Source organism: Pongo abelii, chromosome 20 (genome assembly GCF_028885655.2).
Source record: "Pongo abelii isolate AG06213 chromosome 20, NHGRI_mPonAbe1-v2.0_pri, whole genome shotgun sequence".
NCBI classification, from domain to species: Eukaryota; Metazoa; Chordata; class Mammalia; order Primates; family Hominidae; genus Pongo; species Pongo abelii.
In genome coordinates, this window is record NC_072005.2 from 38,023,001 (window position 1) to 38,044,243 (window position 21,243).

At 46.1% G+C, this 21,243-nt stretch overlaps 1 protein-coding gene across 5 annotated transcripts in view; it reads left to right on the forward strand.

Moving 5' to 3' along the window:
• The window catches only part of TDRD12 (tudor domain containing 12), a 120,576-nt gene that overhangs the window by 7,909 nt on the left and 91,424 nt on the right, over positions 1-21,243 (forward strand). For 4 of the 5 annotated variants that reach the window (XM_054538838.2, XM_054538840.2, XM_054538839.2 and 1 more), the window contains exons 2-4: positions 3,471-3,629; positions 10,644-10,780; positions 13,704-13,823. In XM_054538838.2, coding sequence (XP_054394813.2) covers positions 3,471-3,629; positions 10,644-10,780; positions 13,704-13,823 — 416 coding nt within the window. The remainder of the gene's footprint in view (positions 1-3,470; positions 3,630-10,643; positions 10,781-13,703; positions 13,824-21,243) is intronic. The other variant, XM_063719440.1, reaches the window with a different exon arrangement.

Below are 21,243 nucleotides of genomic sequence, written 5' to 3' on the forward strand. Positions count from 1 at the left end.
GAGACAGAGTCTCACTCTGTTACCCAGGCCGGAATGCAGTGGTGCAATTTTGGCTCACTGCAACCTCCACCTCCCAGGTTCAAGTGATTCTCTTGGCATAGCCTCCTGAGTAGCTGGGATTACAGGTGTGTACCACCACACCTGGCTAATTTTGTATTTTTAGTAGAGATGGGGTTTCACCATGTTGGCCAGGCTTGTTTCGAACTCCTGACCTCAGGTGATCTGCCTGCTTTGGCCTTCCAAAGTGCCGGGATTACAGGTGTGAGCCACTTTGCCTGGCCTCCAAGTTCATTCTTTTGCATGTGCATATCCAGTTTTCCCAATGCTCATTTGTTACAAAACCTTTCCCTGAATGGTTTTCGTACCCTTGTCAAAAATCATTTGACTAGATCACAAGGGTTTATTCTGGACTCTCTATTCTACTCTGTTGGTCTGTATGTCTGTCTTTATTTCAGTACTACACTGTTTTGATTACTGTAGCTTTGTAGTAAAGTTTTGCGATCAAGTGTGAGTCCTCCAGCTTTGTTCTTTTTTGATACTGTTTTGGCTGTTTTGGGTCCCTTGGGATTTCATGTGAATTTTAGAATGTGCTTTTCTATTTCTGAAAAAAATATCATTCTGGATTTTGGTAGGGATTGAATTGAATGTGTAGATTGCTTTGAGTAGTATTGACATCTTAATGATATTAAATCTTCCAGTCAATGAATGTGGGATGTCTTTCCATTTATTTATGTCTTCTTTAATTTCTTTCAGCAGTGTTTTATAGTTTTCATTGTAGTTCCAATTTTTTAATAGACTCCTTAAGGTTCTCTGTGTAGACAATCGTGTTCTTTATGAATAAAGACAGTTTTATTTATTCCTTTCTAATCTTCCTGACAGTCTTTTTCCTGTCTTACTGTACTAACTGGGACCTTTAGTACAATGTTAGCGAGTATACCCCTTTTGAAATTTTTCTTTTCCTTTTTTTTTTTTTTTTTTTCCGAGACGGAGTCACACTCTTGTTGCCCAAGCTGGAGTGCAGTGGCACGATCTCGGCTCACTGCAAGCTCCGCCTCCCAGGTTCACGCCATTCTTCTGCCTCAGCCTCCTGAGTAGCTGGGACTACAGGTGCCCACCACCACACCTGGCTAATTTTTTGTTGTTTTTGTACAGATGGGGTTTCACCGTGTTAGCCAGGATGGTTTCAATCTCCTGACCTCGTGATCTGCCCGCCTTGGCCTCCCAAAGTGCTGGGATTACAGGCGTGAGCCACTGTGCCTGGCCTAAATTTTTATTTTTCATTTATGAAATTTACGTTTTCCACAGCTTGTGTGTGTGTATCTATATCTATACATGTATAAATAGATACATATCTATATACATATAGATAGAGTTTCCATTTAAGAGAGATTCTTTTGTTTTCAACTCACTCTAACCATCTCATCCTTAAGTTCTGCATTTATAATAGCTGTTTTTAAGTCCTTGCCTGTTAATTCCAATATCTGGGTATCTTGGGTTCACTTTCTGGTGACTACTTTTTCTTTTTCCTTCTTTTTTTTTTGTGAGATGGAGTCTCGCTCTGTCGCCCAGGCTGGAGTGCAGTGGCGCAATCTCGGCTCACTGCAAGCTCCGCCACCCGGGTTCACACCATTCTCCTGCCTCAGCCTCCCGAGTAGCTGGGACTACAGGTATCTGCCACCACGCCCGGCTAATTTTTTGTATTTTTAGTAGAGACGGAGTTTCACCGTGTTAGCCAGGATGGTCTCGATCTCCTGACCTCGTGATCTGCCCACCTCGGCCTCCCAAAGTGCTGGGATTACAGGTGTGAGCCACAGCGCCCGGCTAAAACTGCATATTTCTTTCAGCCTTCCCACCATTGGTCTTCTCTGGACTCCTTGGGGTCTCATCTCTGCCAAGAATGTGACAAGTGTTCTTATGCAGACTTTAGGGCTCCCCCTCTGTGACTCTCCATTTAGGAATTTTACCCTTTAATTCTCAAGCTGCTATGGCAGCCCCAAACTCTGTTCTCTGATTCCTCAAGCCACAAACATTATGACTTTCTCCTTGAATTGCAGCTGCTTAACACCATGTGGACTGGGGAATGGGCTCAGGGGAAAAGCCGTGTAAAAGTGGATCTCACCCAGGGAAGTTTCCTTCTTTCAAGGGTTGAATCTCCTCCAGGTTCTGCTTGCTTTTGGTAGCTCTTCACTGCCTTCAAATAGTTATTTTTGTATTTTTTCCAGGGTTTCTTATTGTTACCCACAGGTGATATAGAAACTATTCTATTGTTACTGGAACCAGAATAACTACTGTTCTTTTTTCTGATTATTTGTTATAAAAATGTTCAAACCTTCAGAAAAGTAGAAATAATACTAGTGTAAATACCTGTATTCTTGCCACCTTGGGCAAAGATGTCATTTTTGCCCAAATCTTGAGATGTCATTTTTTCTAGGCAGAGTTAGGTAATACTTTTGAAAAATCATGAGTTCTTGGCTGGGCGCAGTGGCTCACGCCTGTAATCCCAGCACTTTGGAAGGCTGAGATGGGCGAATCACCTGAAGTCAGGAGTTCAAGACCAGCCTGGCCAACATGATGCAATCCTGTCTCTACTAAAAATACAAAATTAACTGAGCATTGTGGCGCACGCTTGTAATCCTAGCTACTCAGGAGAGTTAGGCAGGAGAATTGCTTGAACCCAGGAGGTGAAGGTTGCAGTGAGCTGAGATTGCGCCACTGCACTCCAACCTGGGTGACAGAGCGAGACCTTTTGGTATTTTCAATTCAAATTTAACTTTTCACTTTATATTTGTGTCTTTAACAATGAAAATCTTGGCTTCTAATAACAATAGTACATAACAAAATATATTCCAGGAAGTCTGACTTTCTTCCGTGTCCCTTCTCCATTTCTCCCCTCCCCTTAGGTCATGATTTGCATTTATTTTGGTTTATCTGCCATTATTTCTTTTTTTTTTTATTATGAGCAGAATGTACTTATATTCACATTGCTTTCTCTTTCTTACAAAAGAAGAATACAAATCAGGCACAGTGGCTTATGTCTGTAATCCTAGCACTTAGGGAGGCCGACGTGGGAAAATTGCTTGAGCCCCAGAGTTTGAGACTAGCCTGGGCAAAATAGCGAGACACCGTCTCTGTTTTTTTTTTTAATTAAAAAAAATTTTTTTTAACCAACAAAAGTACTAAAAACATTGCTCTGAACCTTGTGTTCGTATATTACTATGGATTTTTCAGAATATGGGAGATTGAGGACATCTGTTTGTTATTTGAGTCACAACACATAATTGAGAATTACATACTATTGGGTATGTGTTTTAGAATTTTATCTTTGGTCCAACCATTTAAGCAAAGGCATTTGTCAAGAATTTGTTAGGTCACTTAAATTAGAAACAGTAATTGTGGCTCTAAAGTTTATTATTTTGTGGTACTACTTTTAAATCGTACACTGTTCTGTTCATCTTTTAAAAATTTTACAGATTGAAGATCCAGGTTGCTTCTGGGTTATTATAAAAGGGTGTAGTCCCTTTTTAGATCATGATGTCGACTATCAAAAATTAAATAGTGCCATGAATGACTTCTACAGCAGCACGTGTCAAGATATAGAAATAAAACCATTAACATTGGAAGAAGGACAGGTATGTATCTAAATGTTCTTTAATCATTGTGTATTGAAACACCACTCAAAATATAAACTATTTTGGCAACAATGATGATTCAAGCTTTTAGAGTATTTTAGTTTCTTACACTCAGTGCCTTGTGTCAGGTTTTTTTTGAGATGGAGTCTCGCTCTGTCACGTAGCCTGGAGTACAGTGGCACCATCTGGGCTCACCGCAACCTTCGTGTCTCGGGTTCAAGCACTTCTCCTGTCTCAGCCTCCTGAGTAGCTGGAATTACAGGCATGGGCCACCACACCCAGCTAATTTTTGTATTTTTAGTAGAGAAGGGATTTTACCATGTTGGGCAGGCTGGTCTCGAACTCCTGACCTCAGGTGATCCACCCGCCTCAGATTTCCAAAGTGCTGGGATTACAGGTGTGAGCCAGTGTAAGGTTCTTTAGGTTGCACAAGATTCAGGCTAGTCATGGAAGGGGGTGGCCGCCATATAAGGTCCATGTGGGGCAAAAGTAGACAGAATGTCATCTACACCCAGGCATTAGGGCCATCCCTCTGGGGCTGGGAACCAGGGGATTATTTGAGATCCCACAGAGGTTTAGGGACCTCAGCAAAGAGGGAGTGGGGTCTTCAGTGTAGGGCCAATGCCTCCCTTTTGGTTGCTCATGACATTGGCCAACTCAGATGTCTTTGTTCTCCTTACTCCACGCTGTGGCCCCTCCTTGCCTTCTTGCAGACTCAGCTCTCATTAACCCTTGTCCTGGTCTCCACAGCTCAGCTACTTTTCAGAAGAGAGTGAATTTTTGTAATGGTATAATAGGAAAAGATTTATAAACTCTTTATGAGAAAAAGCAGAAATAATTTGAATCGTCTTCCCCCAAATCATCATTAATAACATAATTTATTTTAGTACATGTGCTGCTGAAGCAAGCACAATTACATAATCTGTTTCCATGCCATTGACTAATTGAAGAAGTTAAACCAGGTCAATTGTTTTTAAAAATATTCCACATTTTGGGCTGGGCGTGGTGGCTCATGCCTGTAATCCCAGCACTTTGGGAGGCCAAGGAAAGAAGATTGCTTGAGCCTGGGAGTTTTGTGAACAGCCTGGGCAACATAGTAAGACCCTGTCTCTACAAAAAATAAAAAGATTAGCGGGCATGGTAGTGTGTGCCTGTGGCCCCAGCTACTCTGGAGGCTAAGGCAGAAGATCACTTGAGCCTGGGAGGTAATAGCTGCAGTAAGCTGTGTTTGCGCCACTGCACTTTAGCCTGGGCGAGACAGCGAGACTGTCTCTTAAAAAAAATGTGCGTAGCCGGGCGTGGTGGCCCATGCCTGTAATCCCAGCACTTTGGGAGTCTGAGGCAGGTGGATCACCTGAGGTCAGGAGTTCGAGACCAGCCTGGCCAACATAGTGAAACCCCATCTCCACTAAAAATACAAAAAATTAGCTGGGTGTGGTGGCAGGCACCTGTAATCCCAGCTACTAGAGAGGCTGAGGCAGGAGAATCATTTGAACCTGGGAGGCGGAGGCTGCAGTGAGCCTAGATCACGCCATTGCACTCCAACCTGGGCAACAAGAGTGAAACTCTGTCTCAAAAAAAAATGTATGTGTGTGTGTGTATGTGTATAGTTAAATATAAAGCTTTGGGTAGATTGAAGGTTGCTTCTGTTTTTCAAGAATAGGTATACTGTGAACTTCATGTGAATTTCATGTTGTATTGAACTGAGAGATGATGTTTTCAGTGATGCTGAGATTGACCAGAGGTGACATCCTGACCCTCCTTGTGGCCTTACCTGTCAGCATTCATGTGACGGCTTCTCCATTCAGTGACCACTGCTGCCCGAATCAGCTCTTTCATTCAGGCACTCGACGTGGGGGTTTCTCTCATTCCTTCTGCATTCATCAGCTGGAATTCTTCTGTATAGAACTTTCCCTGATCTCTTAGGACTGTTTGATTACCCTGAAATAACACAGTTCCTTTTTTTAAATTTTTATTTATTTATTTTTTAAATTATTATTATTATTTTTTAATTAATTAATTTTTTTTTTTTTTTTTTTTTGAGACAGAGTCTCACTCTGTTGCCCAGGCTAGAGTACAGTGGCGCCATCTCTGCTCACTGCAAGCCCCACCTCCTGGGTTGACGCCGTTCTCCCACCTCAGCCTCCCGAGTAGCTGGGACTACAGGCACCTGCCACCACGCCCGGCTAATTTCGTTTTTGTATTTTTAGTAGAGATGGGATTTCACCCTGTTAGCCAGGATGGTCTCGATCTCCTGACTTCATGATCCACCTGTCTTGGCCTCCCAAAGTGCTGGGATTACAGGCGCGAGCCACCGCGCCTGGCCTTTTTAAAAATTTTTTAAATGGGAAGGCCTATGAATGCAAATAATACAGTTCATACTGCAAAGAAAGAGAAATCGTGTGGATCAGTTTTCAACTTAGTGCTTTGTGCCTAGCTATCACATTTTTGGTGTCGAGAGGGTGGTTTTGTTTTTCTCTCCTCCTCTCCTTTTTTTTTTTTTTTTTTTTTTTTTTTGAAGACAGGGGTCTCACTCTGTCACCCAGGCTGGAGTGTGGTGACTCAATCTTGGCTCACTGCAACCTCCGCCTTTTGGTATCGAGCAATCCTCCCACCTCAGCCTCCCAAGTGGCTAGGACTAAAGGCACACGCCACCACACCTGGCTAATTTTTTGTATTTTTTGTGGTAACAGGGTTTCGCCATGTTGCCCAGGCTGGTCACGAACTCCTGGGCTCAAGAGATCTGCCCACCTTGGCCTCCCAAAATGCTGGGATTACAGGCATGAGTCACCACGCCTGACCCTTTACACTTTTAAGTACAAACAGACCTCATTTTATTGTGAATTCGCAGTAACTATGTTTTTTTACAAATTGAAGGTTCATGGCAACCCTTCATGGAGCAAGACTATAGGCACCATTTTTCCCACAGCAGGTCCTCACTTCATGTCTCTGTGTCACATCTTGGTAATTCTCCCAATGTTTCAAACTTTTTTGTTATTATTCTATCTGTTATAGTGATCTGTGTCCAGTGATCTTTGAGGTTAGTATTTTGTTTTGGGGTGCCACGAATTGCACCCATGTAAGATAGTGAATTTTATCAATAAATGTGTGTTCTGACTGCTCTACCATCTCTCTCCCTCTCTCCAGGCCTTCCTGTTCACTGACACACAATTGAAATTAGGCCAATTAATAACCCTACAATGGCCCCTAAGTATTCAAGTGAAAGGATGAATCACATTAAATTAAAAGCTAGAAATGATTGAACTTAGAGGAAGACATTTTGAAAGCTGAGATAGGCTGAAAGCTGGCCCCTTGTACCAAACAGTTAGCAAAGTTGTGAATGCAAAGGAAAAGTTCTTGAAGGAAATTAAAAGTGCCACTCTGGAGAACACACAAATAAAAAAAAAAGGAAAAAAGAAACAGCCTTATTGATAATATGGAGAAAGTTTTATTGGTCAGGATAGAAGCTCAAACCAGTTACTACATGCCCTTCAGCCAAAGCCTGATCCAGAGCAAGGCCCTAACTCTCTTCAATTGTATAAAGGCTGAGCAAGGTTAGGAAGCTACAGGGAAAAAATGTGAAGCTAGCGGAGGTTGGTTCATGAGGTTTAAGAAAAGAGGCCATCTCCACAACATAAAGTGCAAGGTGAAGCACAAGGGCTGATGGAGAGGCTGCAGCAGTTTCTCCAGATGCAGCTATCATTGTTGAAAGTGGACACACTAAATAACAGGTTTTCAATGTTTACAAGACAGCCTTCTATTGGAGATGTCTTCTAGGACTTCCAGAGCTAAATAGGAGAAGTCAGCCAGGTGCAGTGGCTCACACCTGTAATCCCAGCACTCTGGGAGGCTCACACCTGTAATCCCAGCACTCTGGGAGGCCGAGGTGGGTGGATCACCTAAGGTCAGGAGTTCGAGACCAGCCTGGCCAACATGGTGAAACCCCGTCTCTACTAAAAATACAAAAATTAGCCAGGTGTGGTGGCGGGCGCCTGTAATCCCAACTACTAGGGAGGCTGAGGCAGGAGAATTGCTTGAACCCGGGAGGTGGAGGCTGCAGTGAGCTGAGATGGCGCCACTGCACTCCAGCCTGGGTGACAGAGTGAGACTCCATCTTAAAAAATAAATAGGAGAAGTTGGTGTCTTTAAAGGACTAAAGCTTTAAAGGTCAGAGTGGCTTTCTTTTTAGGGGCTAATGCAGTTGGTGACTTTTAAGTTGAAGCCAGTACTCATTTACCATTCCAAAAGTCCTGTGACCCTTAAAGATTATGCTAGCTCTACTCTATCTGCTCTACGAATGGAGCAAGAAAGCCTGAATGACAGCACATCTGTTCACGCATGGCTTACTGAATATTTTAAGCTTACTGTTGAGATCTATGCACAGAAAAAAAGATTCCTTTCAAAATATTACTGCTGAGCTGGGTGTGGTGGCACATGTCCACAGTCCCAGCTACTTGGGAGGCGGAAGCGGGAAGATCACTTGGGCCCAGGAGTTCGAGTCCAGCCTAGGCAATGTAGTGATGAGACCCTGTCTCTAAAACAAAAAACAACAAACAATTAGTGCTCATTGACATTGCACCTGGTCACTGAAGAGCTCTCATGGAGATGTATGAGATGAATGTGGCTTTCATGCCTCATTTTCAAGGTTGGCTGGCTGTGTGAATTATTAACTATTCATGGTATTTCTACAAGATGCTTTGACTTCAGCATTAAATAGAAATACCCTTCATCCTTTGTCAGGATTTCTGTTGAATTATTTGAGTTTTGAGTTATGTGAGGTTCTCTAGAACCTATCCCTTGCAGTATGGCTGTACTGTATTTTCCAACTTATTCCCGAGGACAGTAATCTCCATCAGTCCCCTTCTTTTCTGTCTGAGCGCAGCTCTCCTGCTGGACTGCTTTATAAACCTGTGGTTAGCATACAGTTTATTAGTTGAGTTGGCTGTGGCCTGGCAGTCCTGTGGTACAGTCAGGATGCCAAGGGTTGTCACCTCTGCAGGGTGGTTCTCCTTAAAAGGGGCTGCGGGCATTTACAGATGCTTCTTAACTTACGATGAGGTTATGTCCTGATATTGTAAGTAAAAAATGCACTTAATACACCTAACCTGCTGACCAGCCTAGCTTACCCTAGCCTACTTAAATTTGCTCAGGACACTTACATTAGCTTATGGTTGGGCAAGATCACCTAATACAAAGCCTATTTCATAGTAAAGTTTAAATATTTATGTATTTTATTGAATACTGCACATTATGTAAAAATTGCAATAGTTTCACACCATCATAATGTTGAAAATTGTAAGTTAAACCATCATAAGTCAGGGACTGTGCACTTATTCAGCCATCAAACAGGTAGTTTATTGATTGATTGATTGATTGAGACAGACTCTTATTCTGTCGCCCGGGCTGGAGTGCAGTGGCGCGATCTTTGGCTCACTGCAACCTCTGCCTCCCTGGCTCAAGCGATCCTCCTGCCTCAGCCTCCTGAGTAGCTGGGACTACAGGCACATGCCACCATCCCCGGCTGATTTTTGTATTTTTAGTAGAGATGGGGTTTTTCCATGTTGGTCAGGCTGCTCTCGAACTCCTGAGCTCAGGTGATCCACTCACCTCGACCTCCCAAAGTGCTGGGACCACAGGCGTGAGCCACCATGCCTGGCCCAGGTAGCGTATTTTTAAAACATTTTATTACTGTTTTTTTTTTTTGAGACAGGGTCTCACTGTGCCACCCAGGCTGGAGTGCAGTGGTACGATCATAGCCCACTGCAGCCTCCAACTCCTGGGTTCAAGCAATCCTCCCGCCTCAGCCTCCGAAGTAGCTGAGACTACAGGCATGCACCACCATGCCTGGTTCAAGTAGTTTTTGAAGACTTAGTATATGCCAGGCATTGTGCTAGGTGCTGGGAATTTGGCAGTAAACAAAACAGACAAAAATCCATGTCATCAAGGAGCTAGCGTCCAGTTATGACAGATAGTAAACAAATGTCAGAGGCCAATAAGAGTCATGGGGAGGCTGGGCGTGGTGGCTCACGCCTGTAATCCCAGCAGTTTGGGAGGCTGAGGCGGGTGGATCACCTGAGGTCAGGAGTTCGAGGCCATCTTGACCAATATGATGAAACCCCCGTCTCTACTAAAAAAAAAATTTAAAAATTATCTGGGCCTGGTGGCATGTGCCTGTAATCCCAGCTACTTGGGAGGCTGAGACAGGAGAATCGCTTGAACCCGGGAGGTGGAGGTTGCTGTGAGCCAAGATCGCACCATTGCACTCGAGCCTGGGCAACAAGAGCAAAACTCCATCTCAAAAAAAAAAAGAAAGAGTCATGGGTAAGGGAGTGGAAGGATGAGCCTGGTGGCAGCTTCCTGTTGGTCAGACACATGATTGACAATCATTCCTAAGCATTATTTCCTGATTTAAGAAGGTAAATGAATGCATTTTTCTTATTTTACTTTCTAAAAATTGTCCTCAGTTAAGGAGTGGAAACAATTGTAGTAAGAAAAACAGTGACCTAGTACCCAGGCGGCCTGTGTTCCTGAGGTTTTCTTATGGGCAGAGGGGCTCAGCTTGGGTAGGCCCGGCCTCCTGGCATCTCTTTCCTCTGCTGTAAGGGAGAATGTTGACTGGGATGGTTTTGAGAGTACGTTTTAGCTCTCTTGTTCTTTGATGAGATGTTAACACTGACCTTAAAAAATCTTTCTGTTGGCCAGGCGTGGTGGCTCACGCCTGTAATCCCAGCACTTTGGGAGGCTGAGGCGGGCGGATCACGAGGTAAGGAGTTTGAGACCAGCTTATCTAACATGGTGAAACCCCATCTCTACTAAAATACAAAAATTAGCCAGGCATGGCGGCAGGCGCCTGTAATCCCAGCTACTTGGGAGGCTGAGGGAGGAGAATTGCTTGAACCTGGGAGGTGGAGGTTGCAGTGAGCTGAGATTGTGCCACTGCACTCCAGCCTGGGCGACGGAGTAACACTCTGTCTCAAAAAAATAAATAAATAAAAATAACTGTTTATTTTGCAGGTGTGTGTGGTCTATTGTGAGGAGCTAAAGTGCTGGTGCAGGGCCATTGTCAAATCAATTATGTCTTCCGCAGACCAGTACCTGGCAGAATGTTTCCTTGTGGACTTTGCCAAGAACATTCCAGTCAAATCTAAAAAGTATGTACGTGTTTATCTCACCTTACGCTCTTTTCACAGACAAATGTCAGTTTCAAAGGAGAACGTCCATTTTAAAGTACGGGGCTAGAGGTCACTACACTGAGAAAAGACAAAACTGGAGTTCTTTAGCTTCAAGAAGGGGGGCTTTGTGGGTTTCAGGTCTGCACCCACTGACTGGCAAAGCAGGTGGGCAGGATGAAGGCTGAGGTGGCTCTGGCCCTCTGCCACTGTCAGTCCTGGCAGGACAGGCAGGTTCAGATGGTGTTCTTTGCATCTCCTGGCTGCTCTCTGCATCTCCTGGCTACTCTCTGCGTCTCCTGCCTACTCTCTGCATCTCCTGGGTTCTCTATCACCTGGCTGCTGTCTGCATCTCCTGGTGCTCTCTCTGCATCTCCTGGTGCTCTCTCTGCATCTCCTGGTGCTCTCTCTGCATCTCCTGGGTACTCTCTGCATCTCCTGGGTACTCTCTGCATCTCCTGGGTGCTCTCTGCATCTCCTGGGTGCTCTCTGCATCTCCTGGTGCTCTCTGCATCTCCTGGGTGCTCTCTGCATCTCCTGGTGCTCTCTGCATCTCCTGGGTGCTCTCTGCATCTCCTGGGTGCTCTCTGCATCTCCTGGGTACTCTCTGCATCTCCTGGTGCTCTCTGCATCTCCTGGGTGCTGTCTGCATTTCCTGGCTGCTCTCTGCATCTCCTGGGGTTCTTTCTGCATCTCCTGTGTTCTCTGCATCTTCTGGCTGCTCTCTGCGTCTCCTGGGTGCTCCTTGCCGGCTGCTCTCCTGCTTGTCCTCAGTTTCCTTGTGCCCTTTAGGGAGGCTTGGCTGCAAGAAAGACACTTCCAGGAGGTAGAGAGAAACGCCTCTCTCCACAGAAGGGGGTTTGCTGGCATAGTCTCAGGGTGCGGAGAGTAGAGCTTATACTAACGTAGGTGTTCCTGGTTGTCCTGCTTAAAAGAGGGAGGGTGTGACCATCAATGAGGTTGGGAGATGGCTCAGAATGAGCTGGTGCCGAGATGGTGCTGTGAAGCCTTCACTGCTTCTGGGACCACACGTCATAGTGTTCGTTAGAAAACACCAGCAACAAGTCAGTCTTGGTGTTTTGTGATGATTTTTCCATAGTTTCCCATCCCAGAGTAAGAGGATGTCGGTTTAATAAATATGAGGATTCTGATTTCACTGAAGAAAGAGCAATACCAAATAGACTTGATTGCGATAAGAGGTGTCTATTTTTTTTGTTTGTTTTGTTTTTTTGAGACGGTGTCTCACTCTGTCACCCAGGCTGGAATGCAGTGGCGTGATCTTGGCTCACTGCAATCTCTGCCTCCCAGTTCAAGCAATTCTCCTGCCTCAGTCTCCCGAGTAGTTGGGACTACAGGCATGTGCCACCATGTCCAGCTAATTTTTGTATTTTTAGTAGAGATGGGGTTTTGCCACGTCGGCCAGGCTGGTCTTGAACTCTTGACCTCAGGTGATCCACCTGCCTTGGCTTCCCAAAGTGCTGGGATTACAGGCATGAGCCACTGCGCCCAGCCAAGAGGTGTCTATTGAATAGAAGAATTTCATGGCAGACGTGCTTATCAGACATTGGGAATTTGCAGTACTTACTGTAAGAGTAGGTGCCATTCAAGCTTGTGATCCTGCATCGCATACAACCGTAATCGCTGCAAAAACAATTATTGTGTTTAACTGTTTGGGGAGCTTTTCTTTTTTGCATTTAGTGTTTTACACTTAGTTTCTTTTGGGTGAGAAAATCGTATGATTAAATAGCTTGAGGAGACTTCAGAGGGCCATGGGTGCAGCCACCTTTCCCTAACCTGTCTGACACAGAAGATGGCCACGCTGCCCAGACAGGGCATAATAGGAACCCTGGAAAGAAAGGCAGTTCATGTGGAAATAGTACGTGGAAGTGGTTTTTCGGCCAGGGGTGGTGGCTCACGCCTGTAATCCCAGCACTTTGGAAGGCCAAGGCAGGAGGATCACTTGAGGCCAGGAGTTCAAGACCAGCCTGGGTAGCATAGTGAGACCTGGACTCTACAAAGAAAAAAATGTAAAAATAAAGTGCTCTGTCGTTTGCCAAAGAAGAATGGAAATTAAATTGCCAAACTTATTATTTAAAAATCTCAGTCCTGCAGCTCTTTTGTGCAAAGTTGGCAAATACTAATTATTAAAACATCTGTTCATTTACAGAAACTTTTAAGGTAATTTTGGTCATATATTGAGATTGATATTTAGAAAATCTTGAATAGAATTTGCTTTACAGGTATGTTCATTAGTATCCAGTATTTGTCCACCTAAGGAGCCTTATTAGACCTTTTTTTTTTTGAGACAGAGTTTTGCTCTTGTTGCCCAAGCTGGAGTGCAAGGCATGATTTCAGCTCACTGCAACCTCTGCCTCCCAGGTTCAAGCAATTCTTCTGCCTCAGCCTCCTGAGTAGCTGGGATTATAGGAGTGCACCACCACGCCCACCTAATTTTTTGTAGTTTTAATAGAGACAGGGTTTCACCATGTTGGCCAGGCTGATCTTGAACTCCTGACCTCAGGTGATCTGCCCAACTCGGCCTTCCAAAGTGCTGGGATTACAGGTGTGAGCCACCACGCCTGGCCAGGAGGCTTCTTAGACATTGTTTTCCTAAACTCCTACCCCTAGGTCATGAAATGTCAGTTTCACTGATATACTATCTATGTACCGTATCTGTGCTTTATGTATCAAAAGAGTACGATTTTTTTCAACCTCCCAAGAAGCAGTTTTTCCCTCTTGGCCAAATGTTTCCAAGCACTGTTGGTGGCTATATTAGAAACAGAAAGAATTATTTTTTTGTGTGTTTTGTTTTACATTAAGTATATTAATAAAATAGGTATACTTTAACGGAATATGTTGTATATAATTTTCTATATAATGGAGCTGTTTCTGTTTTACTTTTTAGCATCCGAGTTGTAGTAGAATCATTTATGCAGCTTCCCTATAGAGCAAAAAAATTCAGCCTGTACTGCACAAAGCCTGTCACATTACACATTGACTTCTGCCGAGACAGTACTGACATTGTGTAAGTACAGTTTCTTAAGTCCTTTGAATCATTAGTAAAAGCCTTCTGTCAAGTGCACGATCTTTGTATGAAGTCAATTCCTCTGTAGAAGTGCTGAGCAGGAGGTCTCTGTTCTTCAGGAGGGGCTTTTGAGTCAGTGTTTGTCTGACCTGGCTGTGGTTGAGGGGGTTTGGAGCAGGGCCTGAGCTCTGTGCTTCTTGCGTTTGTTTCAAACTTATAAAAAGTAATAAATTAACTGTAAAGAAAAATATTCATAAAACATAGGATCATGGAGCATTATACATGTGTGTACACACACACACACGCGTGTGTGCACACACGGTCTCACCCTGTTGCCCGGGCTTTAGTGCAGTTGCATGATCATGGCTCATTGCAGCTTCACCCTCCTGGGTTCCAGCAATCCTCCTACCTCAGCCTCCCAAATAGCTGGGACTATAGGCACACGCCACCATACCCAGCTAACTCCCCTCCCCTCCCCTCTCCCACTCCCTCTCCCCACTGCCCCTCCCCTCTCATCCCCCCCTCCCTTCTTGCTTTCTTTTTTTTGAGATAGGGTCTCACTATCTTGCCCAAGCTGGTTTCAAACTTCTGGGCTTAAGTGATTCTCTCACCTTGGCCTCCCAAAGTGCTGGGATTCCAGGCATGAACCACTGTGCTGAGCCCATGGAGCCTTATAAAAGAGTCCATTGCAGTTTTCTCCGGGCCCACATCCTTCCTCGTGGGAGGCTTCTGTGATCTTTTCCAGCTGTGAACTTGCAGGCTTCTGTCAGTGCCTTTACACACACTTATCTATGTGGAGCTTTTAACAAAAATTAGAACATACTGTCTTATTTGCAGAATTAACTTAAGAATGTGTGTTGAGGCCAGGCGCAGTGGCTTACACCTGTAATTCCAGCACTTTGGGAGGCCAAGGCATGGGAATCACCTGAGGTCAGGAGTTCGAGACCAGCCTGACCAACATGGCGAAACCCTGTCTCTACTAAAAATACAAAATTAGCCTGGCATGGTGGTGGGCATCTGTAATCTCAGCTACTCAGGAGGCTGAGGCAGGAGAATTGCTTGAACCTGGGAGGCAGAGGTTTCAGTGAGCTGAAATCGCACCACTGCACTCCAGCCTGGGCAACAAGAGTGAAACTCCATCTCAAAAAAAAAAAAAAAAAGTATGTTGAAACTCTTTGTCAACATACGTATCTCTTCTTTCTACTTTTAGTCTTTTTCATGTGTGGGTGTGATTGACATACTTGCTGTATTTAATCATTCCCCTCTGGGTAGCCACTAGGTTGTTTCCAAACCATTTGCACAGTACAGTCCCGTTAAGTATATGGATGAATCTGGCCGGGCCTGGTGGCTCATGCCTGTAATCCCAGCACTTTGGGAGGCTGAGGCAGGTGGATCACTTGAGGTCAGGAGTTCGAGACCAGCCTGGCCAACATGGTGAAACCCATCTCTACTAAAAACACAAAAATTAGCCGGGCGCAGTGGTGCGTGCCTGTAATCCCAGCTACTCGGGAGACTGAGGCAGGAGAGTCGCTTGAACCCAGGAGGCGGAGGTTGCAGTGAGCCAAGATCGCGCCACTGCACTCCAGCCTCGGCGACAGAGTGAGACTCCGTCTCAAAAAAAAAAAAAAAAAGAATATAGATAAACCTGTATAAAATACACAGATGTAGAGGCATATATATATACATGTGTCCCGCACCCCATCTTTGCTCCCTTTTTCTAGTGTTTTACTGCATCGCTAGTGTTTGTACAGGACAGATCCCTGCCCTGGGCAGTTCCCTCTCGGGTGCGGGCGCCATGTCTGCTGTCTTGAATGAGCATTACCGAGTGGCCTGACTTCTGCCTCCTGTGGTCTGTAGAGACGTCAGCCCCATCCTCCCAGCCGGTGCTCCTCCTCTTCTCCCCTCCCGGGACGATGGCATTATGGAAGGAAAAGCCACAGGGAGCAGCCCAGTTCCGACTCCACTGGCATGCCACGTTGCATTGTGTACTCTAAACTCAGAAGCTGCCTTCATGGGCTGTTTGGTGACCTTCCCATTCTCCACTCACCCCAGCTCCCACAGTTTTCTGGTGGTGGTGAGTGCATCACTCTTGTGGCTGGCGTGGCATCTACACTGATGTGAGGATAAGTCCCTGCTGAGGCCAATGCGCCCTACCAGGCTGCCCTCCAGCCAGCCACCCCACTGCTCACGAAAGGCTCTGGGAGTGGGATTTCCTGCACGCAGCAGCCCCTGCCCCCTGTACTGCCCTCTTTCAGAGCGCCCACTTCCCACCCTTCAGGCATGATTGGGCCCCTGTGTGTGCAGCCCAGCTCCCCTCAGAGGCGGTCGGTCCTGTCTTTCTTGGCCCTCTCTGCATGGGCCCTTCCCGGAACAAATGTGGGCTTCCAGGCACTTCCCGACCCACCCTAGGATGCCCCCAGGGAAGGGCCTACTGGGATTTGGTCACCTTCTTTGACATCTGATACCTTTGTGTTTGTGCTTTATCCAGAATACCCTTTTAACATGTGTATTACAGTTTTATAGATTTTGTCAAATTCACCTTCAAAAAGACTAGCAATTTATACTGCCATCATTGGGGTATGGAAAGCACTTATTCCCACACAATATTGAATATCGTTAGGCTTTCTAATTTCTGCTTGTTTGCTCAGTGAAAATGGTATTTTGATTTTTCTGACGTGCAAAGCTGGTTATGTCTTCATGTGATTATTGTGTATGTGTGAAAGAGGGAGAGAGAGAGGATGGCTGATGTGGTTATTCTGTGTGAGAGGGAGAGACTGGCTGATGTGGTTATTCTGTGTGTGTGAGAGAGGGAGAGAGACTGGCTGATGTGGTTATTCTGTGTGTGTGAGAGAGGGAGAGACTGGCTGATATGGTTATTCTGTGTGTGTGAGAGGGAGAGAGACTGGCTGCTGTGGTTATTCTGTGTGTGTGAGAGGGAGAGAGACTGGCTGCTGTGGTTATTCTGTGTGTGTGAGAGAGGGAGAGACTGGCTGATATGGTTATTCTGTGTGTGTGAGAGAGGGAGAGACTGGCTGATGTGGTTATTCTGTGTGTGTGAGAGGGAGAGAGACTGGCTGCTGTGGTTATTCTGTGTGTGAGAGAGAGAGAGGGAGAGACTGGCTGATGTGGTTATTCTGTGTGAGAGAGAGGGGGAGAGAGACTGGCTGATGTGGTTATTCTGTGTGTGTGTGAGAGAGAGGGAGAGAGACTGGCTGATGTGGTTATTCTGTGTGTGTGAGAGAGGGAGAGACTGGCTGATGTGGTTATTCTGTGTGTGAGAGAGAGAGAGGGAGAGACTGGCTGATGTGGTTATTCTGTGTGAGAGAGAGGGGGAGAGAGACTGGCTGATGTGGTTATTCTGTGTGTGTGTGAGAGAGAGGGAGAGAGACTGGCTGATGTGGTTATTCTGTGTGTGTAAGAGAGAGGGAGAGACTGGCTGATGTGGTTATTCTGTGTGAGAGAGAGAGGGAGAGACTGGCTGATGTGGTTATTCTGTGTGTGTAAGAGAGAGGGAGAGACTGGCTGATGTGGTTATTCTGTGTGAGAGAGAGAGGGAGAGACTGGCTGATGTGGTTATTCTGTGTGAGAGAGAGGGGGAGAGACTGGCTGATGTGGTTATTCTGTGTGTGTAAGAGAGAGGGAGAGACTGGCTGATGTGTGTGTGAGAGAGAGGGAGAGAGACTGGCTGATGTGGTTATTCTGTGTGTAAGAGAGAGGGAGAGACTGGCTGATGTGGTTATTCTGTGTGAGAGAGAGGGAGAGACTGGCTGATGTGGTTATTCTGTGTGAGAGAGAGAGGGAGAGACTGGCTGATGTGGTTATTCTGTGTGAGAGAGAGAGGGAGAGACTGGCTGATGTGGTTATTCTGTGTGTAAGAGAGAGGGAGAGACTGGCTGATGTGGTTATTCTGTGTGAGAGAGAGGGAGAGACTGGCTGATGTGGTTATTCTGTGTGAGAGAGAGAGGGAGAGACTGGCTGATGTGGTTATTCTGTGTGTGTGAGAGAGAGGGAGAGAGACTGGCTGATGTGGTTATTCTGTGTGAGAGAGAGGGAGAGACTGGCTGATGTGGTTATTCTGTGTGAGAGAGAGGGAGAGAGACTGGCTGATGTGGTTATTCTGTGTGTGTAAGAGAGAGGGAGAGACTGGCTGATGTGGTTATTCTGTGTGAGAGAGAGGGGGAGAGACTGGCTGATGTGGTTATTCTGTGTGTGTAAGAGAGAGGGAGAGACTGGCTGATGTGTGTGTGAGAGAGAGGGAGAGAGACTGGCTGATGTGGTTATTCTGTGTGTAAGAGAGAGGGAGAGACTGGCTGATGTGGTTATTCTGTGTGAGAGAGAGGGAGAGACTGGCTGATGTGGTTATTCTGTGTGAGAGAGAGAGGGAGAGACTGGCTGATGTGGTTATTCTGTGTGAGAGAGAGAGGGAGAGACTGGCTGATGTGGTTATTCTGTGTGTAAGAGAGAGGGAGAGACTGGCTGATGTGGTTATTCTGTGTGAGAGAGAGGGAGAGACTGGCTGATGTGGTTATTCTGTGTGAGAGAGAGAGGGAGAGACTGGCTGATGTGGTTATTCTGTGTGTGTGAGAGAGAGGGAGAGAGACTGGCTGATGTGGTTATTCTGTGTGAGAGAGAGGGAGAGACTGGCTGATGTGGTTATTCTGTGTGAGAGAGAGGGAGAGACACTGGCTGATGTGGTTATTCTGTGTGTGTAAGAGAGAGGGAGAGACTGGCTGATGTGGTTATTCTGTGTGAGAGAGAGGGGGAGAGACTGGCTGATGTGGTTATTCTGTGTGTGTAAGAGAGAGGGAGAGACTGGCTGATGTGGTTATTCTGTGTGAGAGAGAGGGAGAGAGACTGGCTGATGTGGTTATTCTGTGTGTGTAAGAGAGAGGGAGAGACTGGCTGATGTGGTTATTCTGTGTGAGAGAGAGGGAGAGAGACTGGCTGATGTGGTTATTCTGTGTGTGTAAGAGAGAGGGAGAGACTGGCTGATGTGGTTATTCTGTGTGTGTAAGAGAGAGGGAGAGACTGGCTGATGTGGTTATTCTGTGTGTGAGAGAGAGGGAGAGAGACTGGCTGATGTGGTTATTCTGTGTGAGAGAGAGGGAGAGACTGGCTGATGTGGTTATTCTGTGTGAGAGAGGGGGAGAGACTGGCTGATGTGGTTATTCTGTGTGAGAGAGAGGGAGAGACTGGCTGATGTGGTTATTCTGTGTGAGAGAGGGAGAGAGACTGGCTGATGTGGTTATTCTGTGTGTGAGAGAGAGGGAGAGACTGGCTGATGTGGTTATTCTGTGTGTGAGAGAGAGGGAGAGAGACTGGCTGATGTGGTTATTCTGTGTGAGAGAGAGGGAGAGACTGGCTGATGTGGTTATTCTGTGTGAGAGAGAGGGAGAGAGACTGGCTGATGTGGTTATTCTGTGTGAGAGAGGGGGAGAGACTGGCTGATGTGGTTATTCTGTGTGAGAGAGAGGGAGAGACTGGCTGATGTGGTTATTCTGTGTGAGAGAGAGGGAGAGAGACTGGCTGATGTGGTTATTCTGTGTGAGAGAGAGGGAGAGAGACTGGCTGATGTGGTTATTCTGTGTGAGAGAGAGGGAGAGACTGGCTGATGTGGTTATTCTGTGTGAGAGAGAGGGAGAGAGACTGGCTGATGTGGTTATTCTGTGTGTGTAAGAGAGGGAGAGACTGGCTGATGTGGTTATTCTGTGTGAGAGAGAGGGGGAGAGACTGGCTGATGTGGTTATTCTGTGTGAGAGAGAGGGGGAGAGACTGGCTGATGTGGTTATTCTGTGTGTGTAAGAGAGAGGGAGAGACTGGCTGATGTGGTTATTCTGTGTGTGTAAGAGAGAGGGAGAGACTGGCTGATGTGGTTATTCTGTGTGTGAGAGAGGGAGAGACTGGCTGATGTGGTTATTCTGTGTGAGAGAGAGGGAGAGAGACTGGCTGATGTGGTTATTCTGTGTAAGAGAGAGGGAGAGACTGGCTGATGTGGTTATTCTGTGTGAGAGAGAGGGAGAGAGACTGGCTGATGTGGTTATTCTGTGTGAGAGAGAGGGAGAGACTGGCTGATGTGGTTATTCTGTGTGTGTAAGAGAGAGGGAGAGACTGGCTGATGTGGTTATTCTGTGTGAGAGAGGGGGAGAGAGACTGGCTGATGTGGTTATTCTGTGTGTGTAAGAGAGAGGGAGAGACTGGCTGATGTGGTTATTCTGTGTGAGAGAGAGGGAGAGACTGGCTGATGTGGTTATTCTGTGTGTGTAAGAGAGAGGGAGAGACTGGCTGATGTGGTTATTCTGTGTGAGAGAGAGGGAGAGAGACTGGCTGATGTGGTTATTCTGTGTGTGAGAGAGAGGGAGAGAGACTGGCTGATGTGGTTATTCTGTGTGAGAGAGAGGGAGAGACTGGCTGATGTGGTTATTCTGTGTGTGTGTGAGAGAGAGGGAGAGAGACTGGCTGATGTGGTTATTCTGTGTGAGAGAGAGGGAGAGAGACTGGCTGATGTGGTTATTCTGTGTGTGTAAGAGAGAGGGAGAGAGACTGGCTGATGTGGTTATTCTGTGTGAGAGAGAGGGAGAGAGACTGGCTGATGTGGTTATTCTGTGTGTGTAAGAGAGAGGGAGAGACTGGCTGATGTGGTTATTCTGTGTGTGAGAGAGAGGGAGAGACTGGCTGATGTGGTTATTCTGTGTGTGTGTGAGAGAGAGGGAGAGAGACTGGCTGATGTGGTTATTCTGTGTGAGAGAGAGGGAGAGACTGGCTGATGTGGTTATTCTGTGTGTGAGAGAGAGGGAGAGAGACTGGCTGATGTGGTTATTCTGTGTGAGAGAGAGGGAGAGAGACTGGCTGATGTGGTTATTCTGTGTGAGAGAGGGAGAGAGACTGGCTGATGTGGTTATTCTGTGTGTGTAAGAGAGAGGGAGAGACTGGCTGATGTGGTTATTCTGTGTGTGTAAGAGAGAGGGAGAGACTGGCTGATGTGGTTATTCTGTGTGAGAGAGAGGGAGAGAGACTGGCTGATGTGGTTATTCTGTGTGAGAGAGAGGGAGAGACTGGCTGATGTGGTTATTCTGTGTGAGAGAGAGGGAGAGAGACTGGCTGATGTGGTTATTCTGTGTGTGTAAGAGAGAGGGAGAGACTGGCTGATGTGGTTATTCTGTGTGTGTAAGAGAGAGGGAGAGACTGGCTGATGTGGTTATTCTGTGTGAGAGAGAGGGAGAGAGACTGGCTGATGTGGTTATTCTGTGTGAGAGAGAGGGAGAGACTGGCTGATGTGGTTATTCTGTGTGAGAGAGAGGGAGAGAGACTGGCTGATGTGGTTATTCTGTGTGAGAGAGAGGGAGAGACTGGCTGATGTGGTTATTCTGTGTGTGTAAGAGAGAGGGAGAGACTGGCTGATGTGGTTATTCTGTGTGTGTAA